The sequence below is a fragment of the Apiospora kogelbergensis genome (genome assembly GCF_038363985.1).
Source record: "Apiospora kogelbergensis strain CBS 113332 chromosome Unknown utg000006l_segment0_segment0, whole genome shotgun sequence".
NCBI classification, from domain to species: Eukaryota; Fungi; Ascomycota; class Sordariomycetes; order Amphisphaeriales; family Apiosporaceae; genus Apiospora; species Apiospora kogelbergensis.
Window position 1 is genome coordinate 970,816 of NW_027117423.1, and position 27,409 is coordinate 998,224.

The window sequence follows — 27,409 nt, forward strand, 5'->3', positions numbered from 1 at the left end:
GAGGATCGTGCCCGTCTCACCCTTTCTGACCGTGTTTGCATGCTGCCCAGACCCGAACGCTTTACCCCTCATCCGGGGCATCACGAAACTGGCTGGTGCATTTACGGTGCATAACATGACATATTCTGCGCCCAATGGGCCTATGAAGAACTCCTGGCGTTCCCCAGCTTTATCGGAGTGCGCAAGTAAGCCACGGTATTATAATAGAGACCGATCACTCCTCATGTTACGATTCTAGAAATGATAGTCTCACTGATCATGATTTATGTACCATTCTGATATCGACCGGGCTGCTTACTGTGAATAATATTTATTATATATATATATATGTAGCTACCCGTCTCCGATCGTAGCATAGATCTTTCAGCCGGTCTTCTTCTAACCCTTAGATCCTCTTCTTTTGCTATTTCGCCGGTTTCTGGTGTTCTAATCCGTTGTTCTTACTGGATGCTTCGACCTGTTGTAATTGGAAGATGGTGTCCTTATCAGTTTATTTGGTGGCCATCGCTACCGCAGTGTCTGCTCTCATCTACCGACTCGGCAAGATCGGCAGGAGGCCAGCCGGCTATCCTCCCGGTCCTCCAACGCTTCCGCTGATCGGGAATCTTCACCTGATGCCCAAGGAGAAAGCCCATTTGCAGTTCCAGAAATGGGCCGAGGAGTATGGGCCCATCTATTCGCTCATCCTGGGCACCCAGGTCATGATCGTGCTGTCGTCGGACCAGGCGATCAAGGACTTGTTGGACAAGCGGAGCGCCATCTACTCGTCGCGACCCGAGATGTATCTGGGAAACATCGTGAGCGGGGGCTTCAGAGTATTACTCATGGTAAGACAAGGTAGATGGGATGGGATGATATGAGACAAATACACGATCAGCCCATTCCTTCCTATATCTCTTCCTAGTTTGCTGGTGTCGTTATCGTTGTCATTTTCGTTTCCCCTGGACTGACGAAAACATCGCCTGAACACAGGAGTATGGCGAAACCTGGCGTGCAATCCGCGGGCTGATGCACAACGGACTGAACATCAAAGCCGCCAGGGCCTACGTCCCGTACCAGGACCTCGAGAACAAGGTGATGCTGGTGGGCTTCCTGGAGGATCCAGATTCGTTTGCGAACCATGTCAAGCGGTACACGCATTCCCTGACTATGCAGATGGTCTTCGGCTTCCGAACCACGAGTATCCACGACCCGATGTTACAGAAAATATTCAATGTAAGCAAGGGGTTCGAAATACGGTTTTTCGATCACCCTCCCCCCATATTATTGCCTCTCTTCGCTTGCGGCGCTCAGCAGAATTGACTAATGACAAATTGTCTTCATGGGGAAAAGGGGTTTATGAAATTCAGCGAAGTTTTCAGATCTCCGGCCGCGGCAATCCTCGACGGGTTCCCCGCGCTCCAGTACCTACCCGACTTATTGTTGCCCATGCGTCGCCATGCGAAAGAGCTTCATAAGACGGAATATGAACTCTACGTCGGTAATTACTTGAAGACTAAGAAGCGGGTCCTGGAAGGCAAAGTCAAGGTACGTGATGATGCCCCTTTGCCAGTGTACTGCTAGCAAAAACAAGCCTCCGAAGCGTTATCTTGTTTCTCGTTGGATTACACGTAGCTGACAGTACATCATCACGAGAAGCCATGTTTCTGTCTCGATCTCGTTCGAGCGCAGGAGCAGCAGGGCTTCTCCGACAGCATTGCCGGCTATGCCAGCGGCAGCATCCTCGAGGCGGGCTCCGACACGACGGCGGCGACGCTGATCGGGTTCGTCCAGGCGCTCCTGATCTTCCCCGAGGTTGTGGCCGCGGCTCAGGCAGAGATCGACCGTGTTTGCGGCAGCGGGGACGGAGACGACGTTCGCCTGCCCGATCTCAACGACCTGCCGGATATGCCCTACATCCGCGGTTGCATGAAGGAGTCGATGCGCTGGATGCCGACCGATCCCTTGGGCGTGCCCCATGCCGTTATCCGAGACGACGAGTACATGGGGTACAAGATACCCAAGGGCGCAGGGGTGATGTGGAATGTATGGTAAGAAGATAGGCCCCTATTGCTTGATGTTGAACGAATTTTAACCTTCAAGCACAGGGCAGTAGCTCATGATCCCCAGCGACACCCGGACCCGAGCCGCTTCGACCCGACGCGCTGGGCGCACGACCAGCAGACGTCGGCCGAGGCGGCCGGCAACCGGGACGCGACCAAGCGGGACCACTTCGTCTTCGGGGCGGGCCGGCGCCTTTGCCAGGGCATGCACATCGCAGACCGCTCGCTCTTCCTGGCCATGGCGCGGCTGCTCTGGGCCTTCGACTTCAGGCGCGCCATCGACGAGACGACGGGTGAGGAGGTCGTGCCGGACATGGCAGACCTCACTGAAGGCATTTTCGTGATGCCCCAGCCGTTCCGGGCACGCATCACACCCCGGAGCGAAGGGAGGGCCCGCCGGGTCCGCGAGGAGTGGGACAAGGTCGCCAAATTGCTGGATCACGATATGCAGTGGAAGACGGTACCTGAGGGGCTCGTGTGGAGGGACTATGAGCCAGCTGGACTATGAGATCGCCATATTTCATGAGCTTTCGTCAACCTAGTCGTCGCTCTCCGTCGAGGTCAACACGAAAAATTTACATGCAATACAGCCGCAAAAGTCACGGGTGCCTAGATCAGTGGTTCCAAAGCAAGAGTTGGTTTCTGCTGGAAAGGGGGAAGGTGGTAGGGGAAAAAAGAAAAAGAAAAAGAGAAATGACCGCAGAGGGAATCGAACTCCTCTTGTCTTTAAGTATAATAAACATATGAATACTACCGCTAGACTACACCAGCCCGGTCAAGGGAAATCTATGTCAAATTGGTTTATGAACCCTCGGTGAAATCGGTGGAAAGAAGTTGCTTTATTGTTTGAAGGGTAGGTGAGCTGACAAGCTTTGGTGATTCCATGGTTAGTCGGGATCACTCATGATTTAAGGTGGTAAAAGGGGTGTGGCGAAGCTTACATATAACAGTATAGCACCAGTAGAGGCGCATAGATATGGATTAAGGGGCGGCTTGGATGAGCTGGGGGGTTGCTCAGGATATATGCTGAGTCTTTCAAGGAGCATGTCGTGTTAGCCAATCGCCTTTTGGGGGGTCTTGTCTTGAATTCAGTCGTGATATACTTGGAAATCAGATCACTTTACGCAAGAGCAGGTAATGAATGTCTTGAGGGCTCGTCTGTGTGGATTGAGTAGATAATACAAAATATATATATGTTTTTGAAATGGTCGTTGGACTCGGGTGTAGTTTAAGAGAACTGGACGATGATGATCGGCGTGGAGCGCAACTCCGTATAATTAGTGTGTATTATAGAGTGCATATTGCCCCACCAAAACTTTCAACGGCAGCAACCGCCTTATCAGACAAATTTACGAAGCAATTGAATCTTCCATCCCACCACCCAGCAACGACAATGGCCGGCCCAACCACCGCCAAGAAGGGCGCCAACCCGGCGCCCGACTACACGAGCATGTTCAACTCAATCGAGCTGCTGCAATCCGCACGCACCCGCAAAGCCCTAGCCTCCTCCTCCGCGACCTTATCCCAGCGCCGCGCCGCGCAACAGCAACCTCCCACCACCAATCCTGCGATTACGAACGGCGGCAAATCCTCGAAATCCGCGGCGCGGACCGCGGCCCTGCTCGCCCAGGCCAAGGCCGAGGAAGCCGACCTCGACCGCCTCGCCATGGACGACGACAACGCCGGCGTGGGCCTGCACGGCGGCCCCAAGACGGCGGAGCAGCTGGCCCGCCTGCGCGAGGACCGCAAGCTGGCGTCGCGGCTGCTGGGCAAGAAGCGCCGCGCCGACGAGGCCAAGGGGCAGCGCATGCGCGGCGAGGACCCGAGCAGCGACGACGAGCCCGGGCGCAGCGGGGTCGGCCGGGCCAAGAAGAAGGCGCGGAGGGACGTGATCGTTGCTGTGGCAGATGATAAAGCACAAGTAAAGCAGGCATCGAGTCCCGAAGACGTAGATACGGACATGAAAGATGGAGACGAGGGAGAGGCGACAGCATCAGCAGCGGGAACAGAAAAGGTGGAAAAGACTCCGGCCAACAGCAGTGAAGAAGACCAACAGGATAAAGAGACGGAAGTAGCCGCCAAAAGGGCAGCTTCAATAGGAGACCAGCCAAAAGCTACGGACGGCAACAATCCCGAGGTCGAAGCCGTATCGAAAAAGAAGCGAAAGAAGAAGAACAAGAAAAAGGCCAAGGCTGCTGCTCCTCAAGGCGACAGTTAATGGGTGTAATAACTGAAGGGCTTTGAACGACAGTCATTCGCCCCTATACTTTAGATACCCAATGAAATGAGTCACGTTTGTTCGCGTTGTCAAAGCACAGCACAGCAAGCATTGGGAAGATGCGTATATGCAGAAAGAATCCCCTAGAGAGCCAGGAGTCGGATGTGGGCATTTTATTGAATCCCGGCGATTTAAGTGAACTCAATGCTACTCCTGAACAAGTACCACAAGCTCATCATCTCGACCTCCAGACCCTACCCTGACTTCAAATGTGTCGTGACTCCTGCACCTGCACCCACAGGTCCCTTATAAAAGGAGTAGAACCCGAAGAAGTATAAGCCTATAAGAGAACACCATGCCATCCTCCATCTGGTGCCCGCCCCGTTGAATAGAATTCAGGCGCAGCTTTTATATCAGTTGTCTGCAGTATTAGACGTGTCTTATCGGACTGAGAGGGAACAATACTGTGATTATTCGACCCAGCAAAGGAGCTGCCCTAAAAGAGTGCCTGCCTGCAACCTTCCACAATGCACCTGTATACATACAACAACCAACACTGGCCCCGGTTTGTTTGTCAGAAACCCTCTCCGCTTTTTGCTGTGGTATATATTAAACAAGGGGCTTGGCCACTGCCCGTCAGTGATAAAAATAAAAGAAGAAGCCGGGGGAAAGAAAAGAAAAGATCATCAGCGCGTCAAGAGTCATACAAGCCGCCGTGATAGCTCTGTGAATAGAGAACAAGAAACCATCCAACAAATAGATGAACAGATACAGCCTTCCATCGCTTCTATCCAAAATGACACTTTGACCGCCGTAGAGGTATAATATGCAATGATCAAGGCTGGGTGAAATGCAGGAAATAAATGGTGTGAAGATGAAATATGCAGAATTCTCGAAGCCGACTCGCAGCAGTCGGCAGTTATTGTAGGCGTTTGCGCTTTCGGTCCTCGTCTCCTCGAGGGTCATCCTCGTCATCGCGTTCAGCCGTGTCGGTAGGGTTGAGGATATGAGCCATGCTGCCCCTCCGAGTTGGCGGCCCGGAGCCGTCCCTGACCGACAGGTTCTTGTTCTCCCGGCTACTAGCAGAGCCCCAAGACCAATTGTTGAAGCTGTCCATGGTGCTGATGCCGTTCGAGAAGGGAGGTGGCGGTGGGGTGGAAGGTCGCGAATGAGATTGCTGGGTTGCGTTTTGGAGCGAGTACGTGTGAAGTGATTCCCGAATTCGTTGGTCCTCGGGAGGTGCCCGGTTTGGCGAAGGAGGCCATTGGTTGGGCACTGGTCCCGGCGCTCCGAAAGGCGGCGGAGCTGGCTGCCACCCGTGGGCACGGATATCAGCCGAGGTGTGACGCCTAGCAAGACTGCCGGGAGGCGGCTCTACTACGTTAGACAACGGATGGGGAGCAGGAGCAGGCGGTGGTGCTTGCGGCCGAAGAGGAGATGGAGATGAATGGGTTGTCGCGGCTCCACTAATAGACCCGTAAGGTCGCCGTGCGCTACTGATGGACAGGTTTGACGGGACAGGAGGTCGGTAAAAGTTGGAACTGCGAGATTGCGGTACCCCTGGCCGCCGTTGGTCATCTTGAGCCAGTTGCCGCGGGGAGACAGGCGGGTTCTCGAGTCCCGCAAAGTATTGACGACTGCTGGATAGGGGGGGCTCGGGCATGGGAGGCTCAGGCTCCATCTGACGGAATGTGTTGCTCTGTAACTGCTGCATCTCGCCTTGCAAATTAATAACTGCAATCCTGGTTAGTCTTGTTCCCCTTTGTTTGCTCGAGACTCGAACTCACTATCTCGGTGAAGCTGTTCGTTGGGATTAGGAACCAGAGCCAGAATGGTCCGTGAGAGCTCTTGGTTGAAGTGAAGCAAGCGGGTGACTGTGTCCATCATCGCCTGCTGTTTGACATGCATGTAGGCGGCCGCTTCTTCGCTGCGCTGCAGTCTCGTATTGACGTCGAAGAGCGTGTGTTCGATGTGAGCAATGCGTGGGTCGGTTCCGTCAGGGATAGGCGGCATCGGCTCTGCCGGCGTGCCAGGTTGCGACGGCGTAGGCTTCTGGTTGTTGTACTCGCGGTGCACCAGAGCATGGCGAGAAGCTCGGCGCTTGATCTCGCGCAGTCCTACCAGATCGCCCCTTTTGAAATTGCCATTTCCATGCTTGAATTCCCAGAGGGCCGTTTCCGGGTTTCCTGTGTGGAATACATCGCTCACTGTAACGAGGTTAGCATGACTGCATACATCTATGGGAGGGGTTATTGGAGCGCACCTTTGTGGAATCCATACATGTTAAGCTGGCGAACAAATGACGAAATGTTCGTATGCTTGAAATATTGACTTGGAAGATGGTCAGGTCAGATCCAAATGCACAGCTTCTCCTGAAAGGCCTTACGTACGCTAGAACTTTTGAAAAATCATGCGACGGCGACATGACGAAGCTTTCGGCGGAGCTCGACCAACTGATCAAATGCTGTATATTTGGGTCCTCCAGCATGCTGAGGTTGTTGTCAGCAAGTTTATGGCAACAAGGAATATGCACCAGATTCCGAAACCTACTTATATAGCTTGTGTATAAAGGCCGTCTGGACAATCTTGGGCTGGTGCACCGCAGCGGCCGCGACAGCAGGAGCTGGCATTGACGCACTCGCCGACAACTGGTCGTTCGAGTTGCCATTTGTGTGCCGTTCGGCGGAGCCGGTCCCCTCTCCGTCCGGGCTCTTACTCGAGCCGCGACCGCTCGAGTCTTTGGTCGGCGTTGTAGTAATGTCCATGGGGTCGCCAGACTCAGAAGGGGCCGACGTCTTGATAATGGGGTTTTGCGAGGTGTTGATGATCGGGACAGTTCGCGCACCCATGATATCGTCTCGGTCGTTGCCAACGGGGTGTCTCGGCGCGCTTTCAATTGCAGTAGCCATTGGTTCTGCGACAGGGCGAATGAAATATCAGCAAAAAAGGTCGACGGGTGACTGGGGACAGGAAACAAAGGTGGTTCGTTGGCAGGTCATGCCAGCATGAAGGGAAACCCCTGTGCTATACGCTGTGTTCTAGAGAAGGGTAGGGGCAACGAACCGCATCGCTACTTCAATCGCAATTGGGAATCGTTCGTTTCGTTTCTTCCCTAGGATCGGTCGTAGGTTTTATTGATCGAGGGAGCAAGTCCGTCGCGGGGGTGTCTTTGTTCACGATATTGATATTGCGTCTCCCCTGCCGAATCCCGAAAGCGCTGACACAGGTCGGTCCACCTATCCAAGGAGGGAAAGTCAATCAAACTCGCATGGAGAGTCGAAGTCGAATGGGGGCTAGCGACGTGAATGCAGTTGGTGATGCACTCGGTTGGTAAAGGGCGGCGAGGTAGAGGACAGAAAAGCAATGGGGGCGTCAGAGCTCGTCCTGAGGTGGTGGTTGCTCTCCGAGAGGATTGAGATGCATCTATCAATCTGACGGGATGTATCAAATGTATTTGATGTAGGGTAATAATAAGTAATAAGGCCTGGTAGATGCAGACTGGGCAAGGACTTGGCGACCTCGGGAACAAGTATGTACAACCAGGAGCCTAGACCACGTCTTGCGCCACAGACTACAGGGCAGGTGAGGTCTAGTGGTGAATGGGGGTGCGAGGGTAGGTAATGGTGAGTTGAGTTGCAGGGCACAAGCTCCCGGTGTCAATGTCAATCAAGGCCATGATTGGGGCCCTTTTGGGTATTAGGGACAGGCCCAGGGGTACAAGAGATACAAAGTGGTGGTCAGTGAGGAGGGGGGTTGAAGTTTTAGGTAGCAAGTTTCGGTACTTCTCCAAGTAGCTCGCAGTACATAGCACATTATGAACATGAACATCCAGACATCCAGGGGCCGAGCTGCCGGTTTGGACGGCGGGCAAGGATATGCAATACACGTACAATGAGTGATCAATGCCTCCGTACTGACCACCTCTCCTCCTCTCCTTCCATTGCTATCAATCGGCCGGTTACGCATTTGCGCATACCACGGGCAAACTTGGCCATGTCGTCGTCGAGATCTACAGCTGGCATGCAGTAGTCCAGTAGTAATGGCAACCTAGCATCTTGATTCCCTAGATTCCATCGCGGCTTGACGGGCAGCTAGCAGCAGATTCCTCGCTGTGCCCTGATCACAACTTGAGACCTGCTTGAATCAGCAACTGGAGCATCTGGAGCTAGGGTTCTGCTAGGGAACATGCCAACAAGCCCGAGCTCTGCTAAACCCTGAAAGTCTAAATGGTTATTAGCCTGGCTTAAGACTTTATAGGGATCCGCCCGCAACCTAGCGCATCACTCGGGGTCGGCTTGTGTAACGTGTGAGGTGAGCTCCGTCTCTCTCGTTCTCCCCCCCTCTCTCTCTCGGTCCGCCGACTACAGGACCCAACATAGGAAGAAAAGGAGGTGTTCTTTTTCCCCCTCGGCTTCCCTGACATCTTGATATGCCTGCTACATATGATACGCACATGCGATGAACAGGAGAAACAAGTTTCCCCGGGTGGGCAAAGAGTCACAATGGGGTTTCGAACCATCTTCCCGTAACATCTGAACCAGCAACAGCGTAATCTTCTGGCGAGAGAAGAAAAGGAACCCGAAAGAGAGCAGAGGAAGACGAAGAGAGAGAGAAAGGGAGAGAGAGGAAAAATCAAAAAGACGCCGCCCTTGCAGCGGGTACTAGCGAAGCCGATTTGGGGTCCGATGGTTTTTCTTTGAAGCTTCGGCGCCAACCTTGTGGTCCCCAATCCCCAAATACCTTGAAGTTACCGACAACTACTACTTGCTACTTGTGACGGGGGCGTTTTTAATGGACATGTTGAACGATTTGTTGCCCAAGGAGAGAAGGTACGGGCACACCTGCATGCATGCAGGTGTGGAAACAGGATGGGGGTCGTGAAGATGAAGCCGCCGCGTTTCCTTTTCCAACGACTTCGAGAGCCCCAGTACATGTAGTACCTTGTCAACTTCTGGAAGGGATCGCCGACCGCTGCAGCCGCGCACAAGCTGGTCGGACTTGACAGCTCGGTGAGACAATGTCAAACCGGTGGCATGAGCAGCAGTATCCTCTTGTTATTGCTTGTGTTACCACTTATAACTTACAAGCGCTTTAATTACATAGAGAGGTGGCCCAATTGCCACTGGGGCATGCATTTATACATCTTGTACGGTGTAGTAGTGGTATGTAGTGTAGTATCGGTATTTGCAACATTATTGGTAAGTGTGAGTAAGTGAGTAGTAAGTAAGCATATTAGCTATGTAGTAGTGCACGCCAAACATTGACAGCTGACCTACTCCAAACCATTGGAAGTGTATCAAAGATTTTTGATATTCTTTTTTTGACAGGCGCTCGCTCACGCTCACTTCTTCATCATGCCATCCCACTAGGTGGTGCCGCCCCCCAGGGAGTTGGGGGTTTGGCGGAGGCATTTTGCGCACCGGCAACAAGGAAGGATGACGGTGGGAAGTTTTAAGGCTTTTGGAAGCGCGGCACGGTCGGAATCCACACCCACCCATTCGGTCTAGACTTCTAGAAGGCTTCTTGCCCGTCGACGACGGGCTTGGACTTTAACATCGACGGACCTGCTGCGTTGATTTCGCATTTTGCAGCGAGTGGCCAAGGTTCAGGATGACGTCGGGTTATTGGTTTGGCGTTCCGGAGGCTGTTTCTCGTCTCGGATGGTTTGATACGGCATGGCTAGATCCGTCGTTTCCAACCACGAAGATAAAGGAGAAAAGGGGCAGAGAATAAAACAGCGAAGAAGCATCATCGGATTGAAACAGCTGTCAGCTCAATCGTGTGCGTCGAGGTACGCTATAGTACTTGTGACTTGACTTGACTTGACTTGGCCTGTGGATATACGTCTGCCACTGGGGGCCGACGCTTGCTACACCCATCCTGCCATCCTCTCCTAGTTGCATTGCGGCTACACCGTGCCACATACGCGTAGCCTGTCATGAACGCGCTTGCGAGATCCCATTCGACCTCACCGGTGGGACAGATCGAACAGAAGAAGGGGCGGAATAGACTCTGCAAGGTCTGTAAGTTCATGTTAGTTGCAGCAGCTCTCGCCAATGCAGGTACACGTAAATAACATACATGGCCTTTTGGAGATATGCTTTTGCGATCAAATTGAAAGGGTGCCGATCCAAACACCCGAGGTGTCACCAACCTTCGACCGTTGGGAATATGTATTTGATTTTTCCTGCATGTCGTCTATGAGTCGTCTCCGCATACAAGGGAGGTTGAACATGAATCAAGCAACGGGTATCATATCCCATGACATTTGCCCAATTAGTCTCGTGCCGATCGATCGGCCGGCTCAAGCTCCAGTCTTGTCCGGTATTTCAATGCAGAGAACAACGACGTTGCAGTATCACTCAACTCCGTCCACGGGCTCTGGAGAGAAGACAGAAGGACCGCATTCAGCATTGGTCTTTTTTCTACTTTTTTTTCTCCGGCTAACTGACGGTGCAACTCTTGCAAACACTCCTTGAATCTCCTGACCCTCCCCTGTTGGCACCTATATTTGCCCGACCGCTATAGGGCTCCCCTCCTATCCCCCCTCCACTCACCCTCCACCGCCAATGCGACTCTACAAGGTCTGCTTCCCGTCGTCGTTGGCCTTATCGTGACGGTCCGTCTACAAGGGTGCCAGGCACACGGCCTTGATCCGTCCCATCCATGGCACATGGGGCTGCAGAGTCTGGCAGGGAGCCAGGGTGATGTCCAGCGCTGGAGGGGGTCACATCCACCAAAGCAGCACCGCCGCAGATGACTGACTGCACCTTACTAGACGCTATTCGACTGCGCACATGACGAGTAGGCGATGCCGTTCACAGCACATTGTTAACTACACACACGTACCCTGGATTGTGACAGCGTGTGAGCTGATGCATCAGCACAAGGGGACCTAAACCAAACATCCGGGAGATGTGACCTCTTTCAAGCTGATCCTAGTCGACCTAGCTTGGATCTCAGTAAGGGCCAGGGTCAGTCAGCCAGTCTTTCAGTCAAAAGATGTCAAACGACTAGCATGTCGTCAAGAATTCCTTACACCCGAACCGACCCTCCACGGGCAGTCCGGGCCAAGCAAGCTACAAGTACTGCAAGTATCAGCCATGCAGGAAGAGGGAAGGAAGGATCAATTGGGTTGGGGGTCGCGTCTGCTTGAGCTGGGATCTAATCCTGTTGGGCTGCCATTTCGTCCAATGAGAAGATTCTAAATGCCTTGGGGTCTCTTCCTACCCAGCGTAGCGAGTCAGGTATCCCGTTAGTATATCTGACGCCGATGTCATGAATGTAGCTCTGGCAATCTACCAGCGATTGAAGAGGAAGCAAAAGTCGCCTGCGACAGGAAGTAATGTCGATTAACAGCTTTCATGGGTGGGCTAGAAAGTGATGCCTTGTTCTATCAATGCTCTGAGGCCGGATTCTTCTTGCGAGAGTGTGCCACCCCGGGGATCCAGTCCCACAGCCAGATACACTTACAACTACCCCGGGATACCGCTGGAGAAAGCCACGAGAGCATATCCCGACTCGCTGACAGGTTCCTTCTTGGGGGCTGCGAATGTCTTTCTCTCTACTTGCCTCTTTGGGACGTGACGTAAAGAACAGAAACCAACGGTGGGTAGATCCATGCATCTGGCATGGCGCAGCAGCCTTAACCGGCCGAAAAGATGCGGCGTCTGGGAATCACAACATGGGCTGCTTACTGCTCTGGGACGGCCTGTCTGCTGTGTGGCCCTACGTGATCGGATCTCGCTTCTCTCGCTTCGTTTATCCGCTTCTTTCGGCGGCTATTGTCAAGCTTCGACCACACATAATAGGCTCTCTCGTTTTTCGAACCGAGCTGCGTCGCGCCAACACAATCGCTTCATTGGCGTTTCTGGGGCGTACTGCACTGCTGGCTGGTTGTATCAACTATACAATCATCACCTCGCGTGTTCATCAACCTCTGTGTAATCCTTGGCAGCAACATAGCTGGCCGGGCAATGGAATATCCACGAATGAAGAAGATATGTGATGCTGAAGTCTGAGCCTCTCGGCCCCGGCATAGTGCTGCTGTGTAGATGCAGATTGGGTATGCGCTGCGGCATGGTTGAGGCTTAGCTGCTGATGTTGCTGCATTCTGCATCTTGCCTAAACCATCAATCACCCAGATGAGATGCAGTTTCTCGAAGAAGAAATACAGAAACCCCCAAACCAAAATTAAAAAGAAAGAAGCCCAATCATGATTACTTGGTTTCTAGCCCCGAGGTAAAACACATCCCATGTCCCCTCCAGGCACGCAAAGCTGAAAGTTCGGCATGTATCTGGATGAACAGGGCTGAGACGAAACGCCCTCCGGAATGTAACCCTACTCTTCTCCGACGTCCAATCATCAGCGACCGGCCCCTTGACCGTTACTTCGGTCAACAGGCGGCGGACACGCTACAGAATGTACGCAATTGCGGGAGAACAATCTATAACGGCAGCATCGACGGGCATTGCCGCTGGCGCCGTTGACCAGCTTGGGGTCTTGAATTCTACTATCGCTGTGCCCAATCACCTTACTGTGTAAGGAGGAAGTCATTAACGTTATTGGATTCGTTTAGAGATGGCTGAATGCACAGATCAAGGTTCAAGCCAAGAGCAGCACCCGTGCAGGTAATATGTGATATGTTATGAACACGCGTTAACATACGCACTACTTTATTCATAGAATTGCTATACGTCCCACCAATCAACAATTCTTCGTCCCATCAGGTCCGTCTCGTGAATAACCAGAACGCCAAGTAGCCCCCTAACCCAAGATGATGAGACATTATCGTTGCAGTGGCTTTCTCCTGGCTGCATTCAGCTACGTGGCACGTCTTCTTTGCTCTTCCGCTATGCTATTCTGATCCGATAGGGCGACGAGCCCCTTAAAAGTCGTCTTCGAACCCGCCAATTCGCCTCTCCCCAATCTCGCGAATTTTGTCCCCCAGAATCGTCCTGCCGTAGCGCTCGGCCACCTTACCCGCGGCCTCGATCATGCGGCCGGAGCGATCGCGCATAAGGCGGACAAGCTCGAGAGCGCGCATGCCGCGGTCCTCGCCCTCGCGACACTCGACGGCCAGGTACTGCAGGAGAGTCTTGTCGATGTCGAGCTCGAGGCGCGCGAGCGTCGAGCGCTGGCCAGCGCTGCTACTCGAAGATTCAGTAGTGACATCATCGAGCAGGTCTTGCAGCTGCGAGGCCGCGATGCCCTTGAGCAGGTACTGCTGCTCAAGCTTGCGGGTCTCAGCGCCCTCCTCATCGTCCGAACCCTGGTCCATGTCCATATCATCGTTGTTGGCCCTGGACTTCTTCTTGGGCGGTTCCGAAGTCAGGGGCACGGAGAAGTCGAATTCAGAGAGTAGCGGACGAGGGAAATAGGGGTATTGGTCCCCACCCTTGAGGATGATGCAGTGGAACTTATTGTCCGCCACTGCGATGGGGAAGTAGCTCTCGTGCTTGCGACCCGAAGCCAAACGCGGAAGCAATGTGGTGTCCAGTAAAGGAACCCAGCACGCACGCGACGGTCGGCGCCAGTGGAGGAGCGTCAGAAGTGTACCTGTAGAATCGTATATGCAAGGGTCCTGCCATACATGTTAGTTTGGTTGTCTTCTTGGGATAGGTGAGTGTCTTAGCTTACGCCTTGGTCGGAGAAGAATACGCTTTTCACCGTTGCACCTTCCGGTAGAGCTACCGTATCCTCGTTTTGGCAGATCTCATCACGCTTAACATTCTCGATGGTGTACAGTAGGCGTGTGTTGCCGTCCGCACCAACAGGCCCATTGCCCATGGTCAAGACATAGTCTTTCCAGCTGGCGCATGTGACCATGGGCGTGCTTTTGGGCCTGTAGACACGGTATGGGATACCAAAGAGTGTGTATACTCTCACATATCCCGCCGTTGTTGTCACTGTGATGAAAGACTCGCTAAGAGACATAGCCAAGACAGCTTCCCCTTTGGGAAGCTGTGTTCGCCAGTCATTGCGGCTGGTCCAGGTCTCATGCGGTCTGTAGAAAATAGTGGCGGGAGTATCATCGTCCTTCGGCGGGCACGAAAAAAGTGTTCCGTTTTCTGTCAGGCAAGCTTTGTCGTAGAGAAAAGTGTCTGTGAAATGGAAATCCCTGTGAAACTCATGATCGTAGAATTCGACCGTTACAGTGTGGTGACCGTCTTGGTCTACAGTCCAAACAAATCCTATCATATTCAGGCAGAGATACTTGCGGTTACCTCGCCAAGGGGTAGAGCCGGGCTGGAAAGCCTCGTGGTATTGAGCTTCCAGATGCTGGCGCTTGGTGGATCGATGTGGGAGTCCTTCGGGCCCGGCAAGTGCTCGCTTGCCATTCGCGTTCAAAGCATATCCAGCTCCATCGTCATCAACCACGAAGTCATCGTCTTCCGCAAGAGGGCCATCCAAAGGACCATCCATCAAAGAGTCATAGCTTTCAAGCGAATCTCGCCGCGGCCGGGTGGGGATACCATTCAGATCCGGCTTCCTTACGTTGTTTGAAATATCTTCTAAGGGGTCGTGGATGAATGGTGCTGGCTGTTTCGGGAGCCGGAGTAACTGAGCGAACTGCTCAGGGACGAAGTCGGGGTGGATGTAGACCTCTCCATCCGTATTTGTGAAAGATACCAGGTTCTCTGAGGGATGCCATGAAATGCTCATAACATTTGCGTAGTCCAGTCGAGCGATGACAGACTGGGTCTTGGTTTCCCAGAGGAGGATCTTCTTGTCCTTGCCGGCCGAAGCCAGAATTGCACCATTGGGCGACCAGGCGAGCGCGGTGATGTCGCCATTGTGGCCCCTGGCAAAGTGCCTCTGTTTTTCCCAGTCGTTCTTGGAGACCACTTGTATCTCCCTCGTGGGAGTTGGAACCGCAAAAGCCCGGCCATCCGGATGCCACGCGACCATGGAACTGAGCTCCGAGTCGGTGTCCAGTGCCCCAATGACCCCATCCACCTTTTTGATCAGCTCGGGCTCATCCGCCGTGAGCGAGTATACGTATAAGATGCCGTCCGTGCATGCCAGTGTGACTGTAGAGCCCTTGTTGTCAAAGGTGAGGTGCTTGGTGGGCTTGTTGTGTTCCTTCAAGTGGCGGACTTCGCTATTGTCGTCGGTCCGCACCACCTTGACAGTGAGCTCGTCGCTGGCGACAGCGCACCATTTCGAGTCGGGGGAAAGCGCGACGTCTCGGATGGGCAGGGAGCATCGCAGCAAGAACTTTTCGAAGGCGGCGTTGGATATCGAATACAAGCTAACTGTGCCATCTTCTGATCCGACGACGAAGAATTCGTCTGAAGCATCGACGCTCACATTTTGCTCTTGGCAATCGTCGATGTTGGTAGGCTCGCCGTCGAACCCGGTCTTGTAGAGTCGGATTGTATTGTTGGACCCTACAGATACCAGTCTCGAACCATTAGGGGTGTATGTGCAATGCGTTGAGCCTTGGGTATGGGCGGGTCTGGCCCGAGGACGTAGAGGCGCCGTCGAAGCCATGTTGGCTGATGTTTCGGGGTGATTGACTGATGAACTCTTCCGCAGTATGAGCGATTGGGGCTGCAGTGCACAAAAAGGTGAAATCGGGTTTGTTGGCTTCGAGTGTGCATGTATGTTCTCCTTCCAGTAACTTGGCCCACGACGAAGGGTAAGACTTTCGAGACGTCGCGTCCAGACCGCGTCGCCAATTAAAGAAACACGCGTGTTTTGGTGCTTCAGCGACTTGTGCATGCATAAATAATCCAATAATGCAAATGACAGGGATGACCCACCATCTTGAGGAGTACCTATGCAGGTACTTTTAGGCTATCAACTATCAAATAGGTGCCTGCCTAACGGTCTCCTGTCCCACATCGACGACGGTATAGAAATCTCCTTATTGGCTTCAGTCTTGGTCGAAAGGGGCAGAGTTTGTTCATATCCAAGTGTTTTTCCTGATCTGGCTTGTGGTAAGACAGCAACACCGAAACATTGACGACAGATCTCTGGCCATCAGTTCAACCCGCACACTTCTTGTCACCATGAATAAGGGAACACGTCCGGACCAGTTCTTTGAGACTGAGTAAGCATTTCCACTCCTTTTGGCCGTTCCAGATAAGCCACTTACACGTTTTCCCAGTACTGCTGTTGCCAAGCGGGAAAGACAAGCAGCAAAAGCTGGCAACACAAATGGCAGCCCCATCGCCCTGAAGTCGAAGATTCTAGGTGCTATCGCAGATCCTAGCAATCCATCATCAGTTTTGGTTGCCGAGTCGTCAGGATCTGTACGCAGGGTGAATGTCGAGGTAAGCCCATCCACTCATCAGATCAAATTCCCGAGGTCACCGATTCTGACTTGTCCCGCTTCATAGACTGGCGACATCAAACAAGTCTACAAGGGTCCTACAGCACCAGTGACTTGCGTCGCCGTCGGAGGCTCCGGAAACCAGACTATCTTCGCGGGTTCTTGGGACAAGGACATTTGGTCATGGAACGTCGCCTCCAAAGCTGTGGGCCGCAAATTCAGCGGGCATTCAGATTTCGTCAAGGCCATTGTATGCACCCAACTTAGCGGTAAGGACATTCTTATCAGTGGCGGCGCAGACAAAAAGATTATGGTATGGGACATCGAGACCGGCAAGCGATTACACGTGATACAAGACCAAGTTGTCTCCATGATGGCGATTCAGGACCTTGCAATCGACCCTGAAAGATCATCAGCCGACGAGATGGTGCTAGCCAGTGCCAGCAGTGATCCCCACATCCGCCGATGGCGAATCAGCCTAGGCTCCGTTGAGCAGATTGCCGAGGATGCGCCAGAGGCACCTGGGACTACTAGGCCTACAATTCTTGAGCACGAGACCACGGTGTATAAATTGGCTTTTGACATCCACGGCGACGAAGCCGATCTTTGGACTGCAAGTGGTGACGGTTCCGCCAAGTGTCTTTCCAGGGCGAAAGGCTTCACAGCCGACGACGCTATCAACCATGGAGACCACGTGCGAGCGCTAGCTTTCACAGAGCAGTGGCTGGTAACAGCAGGACGGGACGAGGATGTGAAAGTGTGGGACCGGGCTACGGGCAAGCTATATTGCGCACTCGAGGGACATTACGACGAAGTCACGGATTTGGTGAACCTAGCCGGTTCCCCTGGCGTGGGTACTAGGCTGGTGTCTGTTTCGATCGATGGCACAGTGAGAGTATGGTCACTTGATAAAGGTGCTCTGGACAAGTTCATCCAAGAGCAGGAGGACAAGGCCAACGGAGTCGAAAAGGCCGCTGTGGTTGAAAAGGCCCCAGAAGGGTTGATGACAACCGAGGAGGAAGATGAACTGGCTGCGTTGATGGAAGAGGATTAGCGTCTTCGCTTCTGTCGACACGACATTCGAAGGGGGGCCCAAGTTTCTTCTGGGACCGGAATAGCACCCGTCATGTCAAATATACCATCGTCTACACTCGATTGGTCCCACGTGAATTATGATCCGACCCGTCTAGGCTCAGGGAGTAAAGGAGGGTTCTTTTTGACACTTGGTGCAGGGATGTTTCGGACGAACGCATTGAGAGACATGCCACGTCTATTATCGCCTTGCATGGTGAGCGTAGGTTTGCATCGCACAGCATCTCTGCTAATGTCCCCGAACACGGGACAGGCGGTGCAGGTCAGCTACAAATGTACTCAGCAATAAGTGGCGTATCCGATTCTACAAGAAGCAATATAAGTCGATCGGCTAGCTATGGGACCCCCTCCACCCGTACCACGGTAAAAAGAGCTATCAGGGGGCAGTAACCTAGCATCGGTACAATCAAGATTGCTTTCGGGGTAAATAACATTGATTCTCCAGCCATTTAAGCCCAGCATGCTATTTGGCTGTCTTGAGAAGAACGGTTCACCGTACTATATAGCTGGAGAAGTATGGGGATGCCGACCTCGTTTTGTGTATATTGCCGTCTGCTAGCAGTGTCGGTTTCCGCTGTCTCAGGGCTGACCTCGCGCTGAGAGTGAGGGGTGTCCTGCGTGTGGTACAATTGTGGGTGCCGGGTCAGTAGTAGACCGCTCGTGCAGGGATCCTACGAGCGGCAATACGCAGAGACTACACCCATGCTGTTTGCCGCATCTAGAAGCTGCGAGACAAAGCAAAGGCTCCTTGCCTACTACCAAGAGAGATGGCCTTCTTTTTTTCCCGCCTCGGCCGGTCGCACCAACCCAGAGCAGGAGGCAGGGAGGCTGAACTTACACCGGAAGGAGACACACGATTAGCGATTAATTGGGAAGATTCTCGGAGTAATAGTAGAGCTATCAAGCATGCATCCCAAGTAAAAGAAACATGGGGGTTCCTTTGTTTGTGATCCATGTCAGCTCTAGACTCCCCTAGAAGAAGACAAGCAGCAAGGGTATCAAAAGAAGCTCGCCAGCCACATGGCTCGAAAATGACCACAGACAAAATGATACATCACTCGGCTCTGCAAGATGATGATGCTTTCCCTAACTTCTTGTTTGGGCTGTGGAAAAGTCCGACAATACGGACCCTGCGCAGATCCATCTCCAATTCCAATCAAGATTTGTCCCCACTCTCTCGGGAGCAGTGTAGTGAGTGGGGTTCTCGTGCGACGACACCCCAAGACACAAACACCGAACAGAAAGCGGAACTCGGGCGTTGCAGCCTCTGCGTGTAAGCCAGCTGGTAAATATGGGCGAGTGTTTTGAGAGATGAGGTAAGCCTTAGCTTGGTGCTGGTGGCTAATAAGGTTGTTGCAAGATCAGCATGGACAACTCATGGACTTAACATCTTAACCGTTCTCCCGGGCCAGGGGTATCAATGTTTGCCCTTAATGTCTATTTGGATGAAGTCGGAACTTGAGAAGATCCTGATTGCCTGTGTCAGCTTGATGGACCAATTTGTTCCGTCAGTACTCGGATACTTGCACAAGACCTCTCGCCCCTGTGAGATAGAGGACAAACTTGTCTCGGCTCTGTTAGGTCGCAGCACGCAGGACGCAGGACAATACCGAGAATATATCAAACTCGGACCATCTGTAGTACAGGGCCTGCTGAATAGTATGGTCGTTCTGAAACATAACCAGTACATAGAATGCTGAAGTACTCCAGTGCGTTGTTCTGTTTGGTCAACACTGTCGAAGCATCCATTGACGCTCTTGTCGTAACACATCCCGTAATTTGGATATGTTCGAGAAGCTTTTGACCCAGATCAGACTTGCAGACTGTCTCAGATGTCCGGGCAAACTGTCTTAGAAGATACATGAACTTCCATGCCTTGAAACCTAGACTCCCGAGCCACATGGATAGGGCGTGTCAAAGGTGAGACAGCCTCACATGATTACAGTTGCTTCCTAAAGCGTCAGGCTCAACGGCTTCAACCTAGATAGATATGCCCGACACTCATCTGAGAGATTGCTGAGAATGAAAAATACCCACGACTGGCCATCCGTGTTTGGCCGCAGTCCGTGAGCTCGAATACTCCAGCTTCCTGCCGTGCCACTTGTTTGTGCTGCTCGCTCTTCTGCCCCCGGAACTTCTCGAGCGGCACCTGCGGCTTCTCTCGCCAACATGCCTGCCTGGCAAACAAGGACAGGCACATCATGATCGGCAAAATGCTTGTGTGCCGTTTCTTTTGCTGATCAGCACAAGCGATCGTGGCTTGCTAGGTACATGTTTTCCGGCTTTGCGCTTATCCAATCAGCGCAGCAAGAAGTCTTTGCTCTGCTTTTTTCCTTCACTTTACGTTTCTTTTTATCCTTGGCCTGGTATTCCAGCAAATGTAATTCAAGCGCAGCACACCGTAGTCGGGTCTGGTGGGTAATAATCAAAGGGGAAAGTGCCTGCATGCTGAGGTTGGTCTCACTCATCCTGGATTCCATCGGCCAACCAAATCACGGCAACCTTGCAAGCTCCAACCTGCCAGAAGAAGCAATTCGCACCTCCCAAACTTCCATCTTACTGCATGCATACCCAGCTCGCGGCAAATTTAACACCAGCCGGGTTGTTATGCAAATGTAGAGTGTGTTAGCTGATTATATCGGAGCTGTTCCTGGGAGATGACGATGTCTGTCAAAGGATGCTGCGGCCGGGAGAGTAACAACTCTCGCAAAACCCCAATAACCTCTGTTGTTACGGGTATAACCGTTAACGAGAATGCAGTCCAGGCTGTCGGTATCTTGTTACAAGCAAACAAAACCCCCTTCCTCGGCTAGGGCCTAATTTCTCACTCCCATGCTTTCTTTGCGCCATCCAAGCCATCTCCCATGACCGTCTGCTTTGGCTTTGCGCCATGCATCGCCAGCCTGGAAATTTGTAACTGCATTTAGTCGCAGCTCGGGTAGGACGTTGCCTTAGGGTCACCCTGCATTATCACATACCGCTCTGCCGTGTACGACATCAGTGGCCCACCGTTTCTTGGTGGTTGCCCATGAATGATAGCCTCTACGCTATCACTCTCTACTTTTTGGCCCAAGCTCATCATCATCCCGCGCTTGGAAAGAAGGAAGAAGCAACAGAGACGGCCACGCCCGAGTCCACATGGGCTTGGATACCTGCTTTCAAGCGCCTTAACTGACTTGAAGCCCATGGGTATGGGTGGAATGGGGGTTGGGTAGGTCGTTCATTCTTCGGATCTTCTTTTCCCAACTTTCCCCGAATTCCCTTGGGTATTCTTTTTTCCACCGCCTTCTCCCCGTCTTGTATACCCTTTTCTACCAAGATGGCAGCTCCGTTCAGCCTTTGACATAGATTCTGCTTCTTGTCTTCAGTCAACGCCTCAATGAGTGGCACGTTGTTCTTCTTGCCCATCCGTTCCTCTTCAAACGAGTCTACAACTCTCGCGCGTCAACGGCTATCAAGCCCATATTGACTCATTCTTTCGAATCAATTGTTATTTAATACATAAACTATCATATCGAGATATTGGGTTGGTGGCCATAATTCTTACAAAGTGGTCGCAGGGTTGGCATCTTAGCACTCCCATAATCTTGCTTCCATTCTCGGTCCAAGGGTTCTTATACCGGTCTGTTTGTTTGGAGTCGTCATTCACACACCAAAAAGTCCCAAGTCGCAGTCACGACTGATACAGTACGGTTTCTTGTCGCCAGTCGCAATGAGGTTCACTCCTGAATACCATGGCAGCTTGGTGGCCTTTGAAGGGCCGCAAGATCTGGTCTCGACCCAAATACAACTTCTCCCCAGTTCATCGAGAATACTAGTCATACCGCCCTTGCAACACTTCCTTGCCGGAGAGGATATCGAAAACTCTCCCGATGCCCGGTCATACACTTTGAAGATACACGACGCATGCAATGCCCGAGCTCACATGGCGCACCGGTTCTTGGAAGATTCGTCTCCGGAGAACAAGAGGCTAGTGTTCATGGACGGTGGAACAGCGGAGGCCCAACTGCGATGTATTAGATGGATAAGCCATAATCATACAAATGGCAACATGGCAAAGGCTGAGACCATGTACAAGTCCCTCGCGCGGAACGGGGTTGCCGGCTTGACTGGGAAAAGAAGCGAAGACGCAACTTGCGGAGACAACCACGGATCGAGAGACGATCCAGTATCACAGGCCATGAGGGCTGCAGACACCCTGGATTTTCTCACGGCTTCCCTACAGCCAAGTAGCGAAATCGACCTCACCCTAACAGTGCCTCAGATTCGGCCTCGGAGCATGAGTGTCCCTGTGCTTCAGTTTCCGAATGACTTCCAAGAAGCAGTCCCCTTCTATGTCTTTGGGCCCTCGATGGGGGACCCAATACCCCAGAATGCGAATCCGCAGCAAGGCAATATTCCAAAACTAATGAGCTTGCACAAGAGTAGCTCTGCTGTCAAGCGGTCCAAGTCGCGGGATAGGTCAGCCTTCAAGGAACGAGCAGCGAGGTGGGCAAAGGGGGCAGAGACATCTACAGGAGTCCCTCCATTATCGCCAGGGACAACGTCCATAGGCAAGTCTAGTCAGCACACAAAGGCGTCCGGCTCCATGCCCAATAGTCCCTCGGTGGTATATGGCGAAGCATACATGGTTGATGTCCGAGCAACCTCTAAGGAGCACGCAGCAAGGACACTCCGGAGAGGGAAGTCATGCGACTCAATTCGTGCGAATTTAAAAACAAATGTATGCAATTTTTCACGTTCTTTTGCAGCGAAATCAGTCGAAGGGTCCGGCGTTCACGAGAGTCAATTTCCCCTGCCAAGGGACTCGGCTCGACAGCGCTCCCGCTCCCGCTCCCGCTCAAACGCCGGTACAGGACAGCCGCCCCAGCGTTCCTTCTCAAAACGCAGCAGAAGCACAAGCCGCAAGCCCCCGCCGCTTCCATTGGATTTGACAAATATCACGACGGACAATGGGCGGGTAGCATATACCAACAAGTCGACCAACGCCCTTGTCGTGAATGGTAGGTATGCGGACAAAGCCACGAGGACCGAAAATTGCTACGTCGACCATGGCACGTGGACTGGGCATCAACACCAAGACCACCGTGTGAGCGCCGGGCTTCTCACACCACGTACTTCAGAAGGCGCCATAATGGCATCCAAGGCCTTGCCCGAAACCATTCTGCCCATGGTCGAAGATCTTGTTATACACTTCATAGACGAAGACTCGGTCTCACTTCTAGATTCGATATTGGACGGATTCCGCCGTGGGGCCTACCCGATATCAATGCGCTCGAAGTCGCTAAAGCCACCAACCACAGCCAACGACCATGGTGACTCGTCTCCAAGACAGGCCACACCTCCTCTTGAGAGCGATCTCAGACGGCCCACTTGCCAAGTACAGAGTGAAGACTATGATCCTTTTGCATCTCATGTTTACAAGGGGGTCAACGAGCCTGAAAAGGCTGTAATCCGCCGGAACGTCAACCATCACACATCACCAAAAAGGATAGATCCACCAACACCAGCCAGGACACCACCCATCGATGAGACCAAGCAGGCGATTAAGACGACATTCCATGATTTCCAGTCTTCAGGCTTGAGAACTGCCATCTGTGTACAAAACGCGCTGCGGTCTGTTCTGAAAACCTACTTCACCCCGGACGATGCTGGATATCATCAATTCACGTTTCCAATGCTACCGGGCTCGGGAAGTCTGTGGGAGCCACTGTTTGGAAAGCCAAATATCAACGATCCCATCAAGGAAGAAAGGCATGTTGACCTTATTCTGGCAGTAGGGGCACAGAGGGGAGTGCCCAAAGACTTTATATCAGTCGTCTGCGGCTCTCTGGACAAGTTGGGCGTGAAACCTAGTGGTGTTTCACGAAGTGGAAGACTTGACCTGAGGTATTTGACCTCATTATCCTGACATACTATGTGACGTGGCTAATTCCGTATGGACAGATACCTCGTAGCAAACGCGATGCAAAGCTTCACCTCTCAGCCTTTGACAAACCAGACCGAGAACAACCCATTCAGCAATCCACTTCGCCTAGCGACACTACTTGTACCTCACCTAGAAAACTACATAACCGCCCATCCTCAGACACGCTTCTTGGTTTTGGAATACGCCCCTGAACATCTTTCTACCGTCCTGTGCCTTCAGCGTCTCATTGGTGCAGACTTATTCAAGATCGCTGCCATATTGAGTCCGGATCCTCCTAAAGCGAACCGAGGTCACAGACCTGGCTATCTTTCTTCCGGCAAAACCTTTGGTTCTGCCAGCTCTGTCATGTCAAGGACTAGTTCTATCAGGAGCATCGTGGCTTCGTCGCCCAGCCCAGGCAGCCAATCCCTGGCGCAGAGTCGTTCAGCAAGGCCAATTTCGTCTTGACATCTCAAGTATCCGAGTCTGAAATCGCTTTGTTCGTCTCGACGGTCCTGGGCGTTCTCATGTCCAAATCCTCTTTCTATGTCCCGGAGAGGCCGCCTCCGACTCTGACCCACAGGGAGTCCAAGGCGAGTCTCGCGGAAAGACCGCGGTCGCCCGGTTTACCCAGCCCAGAGTACGCCTCCTTGGTCAGCAGACTGAGCGCCCAAACACAGAACTTGCAGGGGACTGATTCCCCTTCTTTTGCGCCCTCCTTGCCACCTCTATCTTCAATGTTAGAAATTCAGGAGAAGCCACCAAGCCCGAAGGAAACTCCAGAGGACGAGCTCAAACCCATGTCCTCAGCAAAATCCATACGGAGCATTAGGAGCCGCAAGTCCGCCAAGGTTCAGAAGGTGCTGGGCCACAGCGTGAAACCCAGCGTGGACAGCCGGTTTGAGTCCTGGGACGAGGACGATGCCGCCTTCTGGGCCGAAGAGCGCAAGTACATGCCGTTCTTCTCGGACCAGTCGGCCCGCAAGAAGACTAGCAGTCGCAAGGCACTCAAATGGTTAGGTCTGGCGTGAAAAGGGGCTGTCACCATTGTTGCCTTCCTCTCCATACCCGAAGGGTACTGCAGCATACTAAACACCATATTGCGAGCTTTTGCCCCCTCTGTCCTTACCAACATGAAGCATCTTCCAGCGGGATTTCCAAAAAAGAAATTGCCTTACGCATTACTTATTGCATCATCCACCATTATTCTCAAGTATACCCAGCCATTCACTGAAGTCATAACGAAGTCATGCCTACTCTATATTAAACGTATTGTTTATTATTGCCTACTTGCCAATCACTTTTCGGGCCTCGTCCAGTTTTCTGGACGAAAATCCCCATCACTTGTCTTAGCCTTAGACTTCACACGAAAATTTCCTTATCTACTTTACTTTCCTTCTCCCCCTAGTCCTTTCTTCTATTGCATCCTCGATTATTTTGAGCAGCGAGGGACCATTTCATTATTCGCATACAAACCAACCGGTCTATATCGAACTGAGCACAGATTACACGGGAGGAAAAAGCGTGGCCATTAGCGGTGCACATACATATAGGCTGTGAAGAGATGTATTATAGACTCACTTCGGTTCTTGACTTGAAAAGAGGGGGTAGTTTCGGGGGATTTTCCAATTTCTTTGCCTGTATATCTAAATCTACTTTTTGCTTCTCTGTGGACCAGGTTACACGTCCAAAGATTCTCTCTTATTGTACTCCTCGTATACAAGAACAAAGCAGGTATCCAAATCTTGCAATCATCGTGATTCTTGTTTCGATATCATAATCCCAGTCGGAATGAGGATTAAAGATAAACTGTATCAAGGCCAATGTTCACTGGCATACTTGTATGATATGGCTTTGATCTAGTCAGTATCCTTCTTCCACTTGCAACAACCATCGATCGAACCTCCGTTCGTGCTCGAGGCGTGTTGCCACATGCTATTGACTACATGTCTGCGAATCACCACTGTCAAAGGAAAGATGAAATACATGCACTAATGCTTTCGAGAACCTAGGGCTTGTTGGAAATAAGTAAATGAGAACGTCTTCATGCGACGGGGACTGTATTTCCTGTGGTATCTGCCATTCCATCCATCATGCCGTCATGCCATCATATATGTACTGGCCTGGCATGTCCCTAGTAGGTTTTCTTTATAAAAAACCAAAACGAGTGAAACGAAACCACCAGCTCAGTAATTGCTATGATATTAAGTCTTTAAGTCTTCTTGACCGCTGCTGCCTCCTCTCTCCCTTCTTGGCCGCTGCCGACTCGTCCATCAGGCTATCAGCCATGGCGTCAGCTGTGGCCTGCTTCAGCCGCTCGGCGTCGTCGAGCTTGATGTCCTTGGACTGCGTCTTGCCATGCTTCGAGGTTGTGCCCGTCTTGCTATCCTTGGCATCTCCCTCGTCCTCGCTGTCGCCCAGGCTGAAGGGGTCGTGCTCCGTGATCGGGTCCGGCTCAACCGTCGACATGGGCTGCCACTTGCTGGGCTTGTTGCTTCCGCCAGGGCCGGGCGAAGGCGCATTGTCCTTGGGGGGGAGCTTGGGTGACGCATCATAGACGTCGATGTTCTCCGTAGTCTCCCGGAACGATACTTTGCGGTTGTCGGGTCGCGGTGATGTAGACTGGTTTGACCGAGGCGGGGGTCGGTACAGGTTGGGGTTGCCGGACTGGCCATGCGCTGCTCATGTTGTTAGTCTTTGTCATATACATAATGGAGACGAGACCTTGGGGGCCAAGATCAGTAGTGAGCTTACTGCCGTCGGGGTTCAGTCGCATGCCGGCGAAGTCGTCGCTCAGAACCTGGGGGTCGGCATCGTAGCGGTCGTAGTCGTTACTCCGGCGGCTGCCACCCTCGCCGCTGCGGCGATAGGGCTGCTGCGGGCGGTCCTGGGCGCGTCTCGAGGGTTGCGACTCGTCCTCTTCGGAATCGTACTCGCCATCGATGCGCTTCTTCAGGTTCGTGAACCACGAGTTAACCTTGGTCTGCGTCTCCACAAAGCCCTTGCGTAGGTTCTCGCGGATCACGGGCAGCTCGTCGTCGATGAAGTTGTGCTCGCGCTCGTACTCCTCGTCGGGCATGAGACCCTGCTGGCGTCGGGGCTGCTGCTGTGGTCCGCCGCGGTTGCTCGTGCGGTTCTCGTAGGCGCCCACGTTGTCGTAGTGCTCTGCCAGCTGCCGCGCGTAGAGCTCGTCGGCCTCGACTTGCGACATGTGGGCCTGGGGGCCGGTCGGGCGCGGGGGTTGTGGTGGCGGGACCTCGCGCTCCGCGACGGGGTCGTTCTGGACGGCGTCAGGGTCGCTCATGCCCAGGAGGGCGTTGAAGGCCGGGTCAATGCGGCCGCCGCTGGCGATGAGGACGGCTTTGATGACGGACATCTCGATGGTGGGGAAGGCTTCCTTGAGCATCGCCTCGTTCGTCTGCTGCTCCGTCGCAGGTCGGGCCGGCTTCGAAGGCGGCGCCTGAGCCTCGGCGGGTGTCGTACCCGTGCCGGCGGCAGTGGCGGGCGCGGCGGTTGTGGGAGCAGCAGAGGTTGCGGAGGTCGTCGTGGTGGGTTGAGCTGGAGCGCCGCTGTCGCTCAGGACGCCGGTCTCCTGGACGTCGTCGTCGTCGTCGGACATCTCGAACGGTTTGACCGTAGTGGGAGACTCGGAGCCTGGATCAGGCACATGCTGCTTGTTCTGTAAGAGAAATGGCGTGTCAGCTACACGGCGACATATCGCGTGTTAAGGCACCAATAAATGGCAGTCGCCAGCTATAGAGGTAAGACCAACCGTATCAGTCGGAGCTGCCATTGTAGCCACCGATAATAGTGCACTTGTCCGTAGAGATTGGAGGTTGGAAAGAAGTTGCTGGATTGGCAGAAAGGA

General features: G+C 52.8%; 7 protein-coding genes across 7 annotated transcripts; 4 read left to right on the forward strand and 3 right to left on the reverse strand.

The window, feature by feature from the left end:
- Positions 1-473: 473 nt before the first annotated feature.
- On the forward strand, positions 474-2,550 carry PG998_009136 (uncharacterized protein; the record flags this gene model as incomplete). The annotated part of the gene is made up of 5 exons (XM_066875952.1): positions 474-827; positions 973-1,215; positions 1,333-1,527; positions 1,615-2,030; positions 2,088-2,550. The coding sequence occupies 5 exons, from the start codon at positions 474-476 to the stop codon at positions 2,548-2,550; spliced, it is 1,671 nt and encodes a 556-aa protein (XP_066728108.1).
- An 885-nt stretch (positions 2,551-3,435) lies between these two features.
- PG998_009137 (uncharacterized protein) lies at positions 3,436-4,260 on the forward strand (the record flags this gene model as incomplete). Its single annotated transcript, XM_066875953.1, has 1 exon — positions 3,436-4,260. One exon carries the CDS (start codon positions 3,436-3,438, stop codon positions 4,258-4,260), a length of 825 nt encoding a protein of 274 aa, XP_066728109.1.
- A 919-nt stretch (positions 4,261-5,179) lies between these two features.
- On the reverse strand, positions 5,180-7,169 carry PG998_009138 (uncharacterized protein; the record flags this gene model as incomplete). Its single annotated transcript, XM_066875954.1, has 5 exons — positions 5,180-5,994; positions 6,048-6,467; positions 6,524-6,591; positions 6,651-6,749; positions 6,811-7,169. 5 exons carry the CDS (start codon positions 7,167-7,169, stop codon positions 5,180-5,182), a joined length of 1,761 nt encoding a protein of 586 aa, XP_066728110.1.
- A 5,979-nt stretch (positions 7,170-13,148) lies between these two features.
- Positions 13,149-15,757, reverse strand: PG998_009139 (minichromosome loss protein 1; the record flags this gene model as incomplete). Its single annotated transcript, XM_066875955.1, has 2 exons — positions 13,149-13,844; positions 13,901-15,757. The coding sequence occupies 2 exons, from the start codon at positions 15,755-15,757 to the stop codon at positions 13,149-13,151; spliced, it is 2,553 nt and encodes an 850-aa protein (XP_066728111.1).
- Positions 15,758-16,278: 521 nt separating this feature from the next.
- Positions 16,279-17,595, forward strand: PG998_009140 (uncharacterized protein; the record flags this gene model as incomplete). Its single annotated transcript, XM_066875956.1, has 3 exons — positions 16,279-16,319; positions 16,377-16,542; positions 16,609-17,595. 3 exons carry the CDS (start codon positions 16,279-16,281, stop codon positions 17,593-17,595), a joined length of 1,194 nt encoding a protein of 397 aa, XP_066728112.1.
- Positions 17,596-21,345: 3,750 nt separating this feature from the next.
- On the forward strand, positions 21,346-24,572 carry PG998_009141 (uncharacterized protein; the record flags this gene model as incomplete). The annotated part of the gene is made up of 4 exons (XM_066875957.1): positions 21,346-22,336; positions 22,385-23,522; positions 23,580-23,920; positions 23,980-24,572. The coding sequence occupies 4 exons, from the start codon at positions 21,346-21,348 to the stop codon at positions 24,570-24,572; spliced, it is 3,063 nt and encodes a 1,020-aa protein (XP_066728113.1).
- A 1,165-nt stretch (positions 24,573-25,737) lies between these two features.
- PG998_009142 (uncharacterized protein) lies at positions 25,738-27,334 on the reverse strand (the record flags this gene model as incomplete). The annotated part of the gene is made up of 3 exons (XM_066875958.1): positions 25,738-26,219; positions 26,296-27,220; positions 27,314-27,334. 3 exons carry the CDS (start codon positions 27,332-27,334, stop codon positions 25,738-25,740), a joined length of 1,428 nt encoding a protein of 475 aa, XP_066728114.1.
- Between the last annotated feature and the right edge of the window lie 75 nt (positions 27,335-27,409).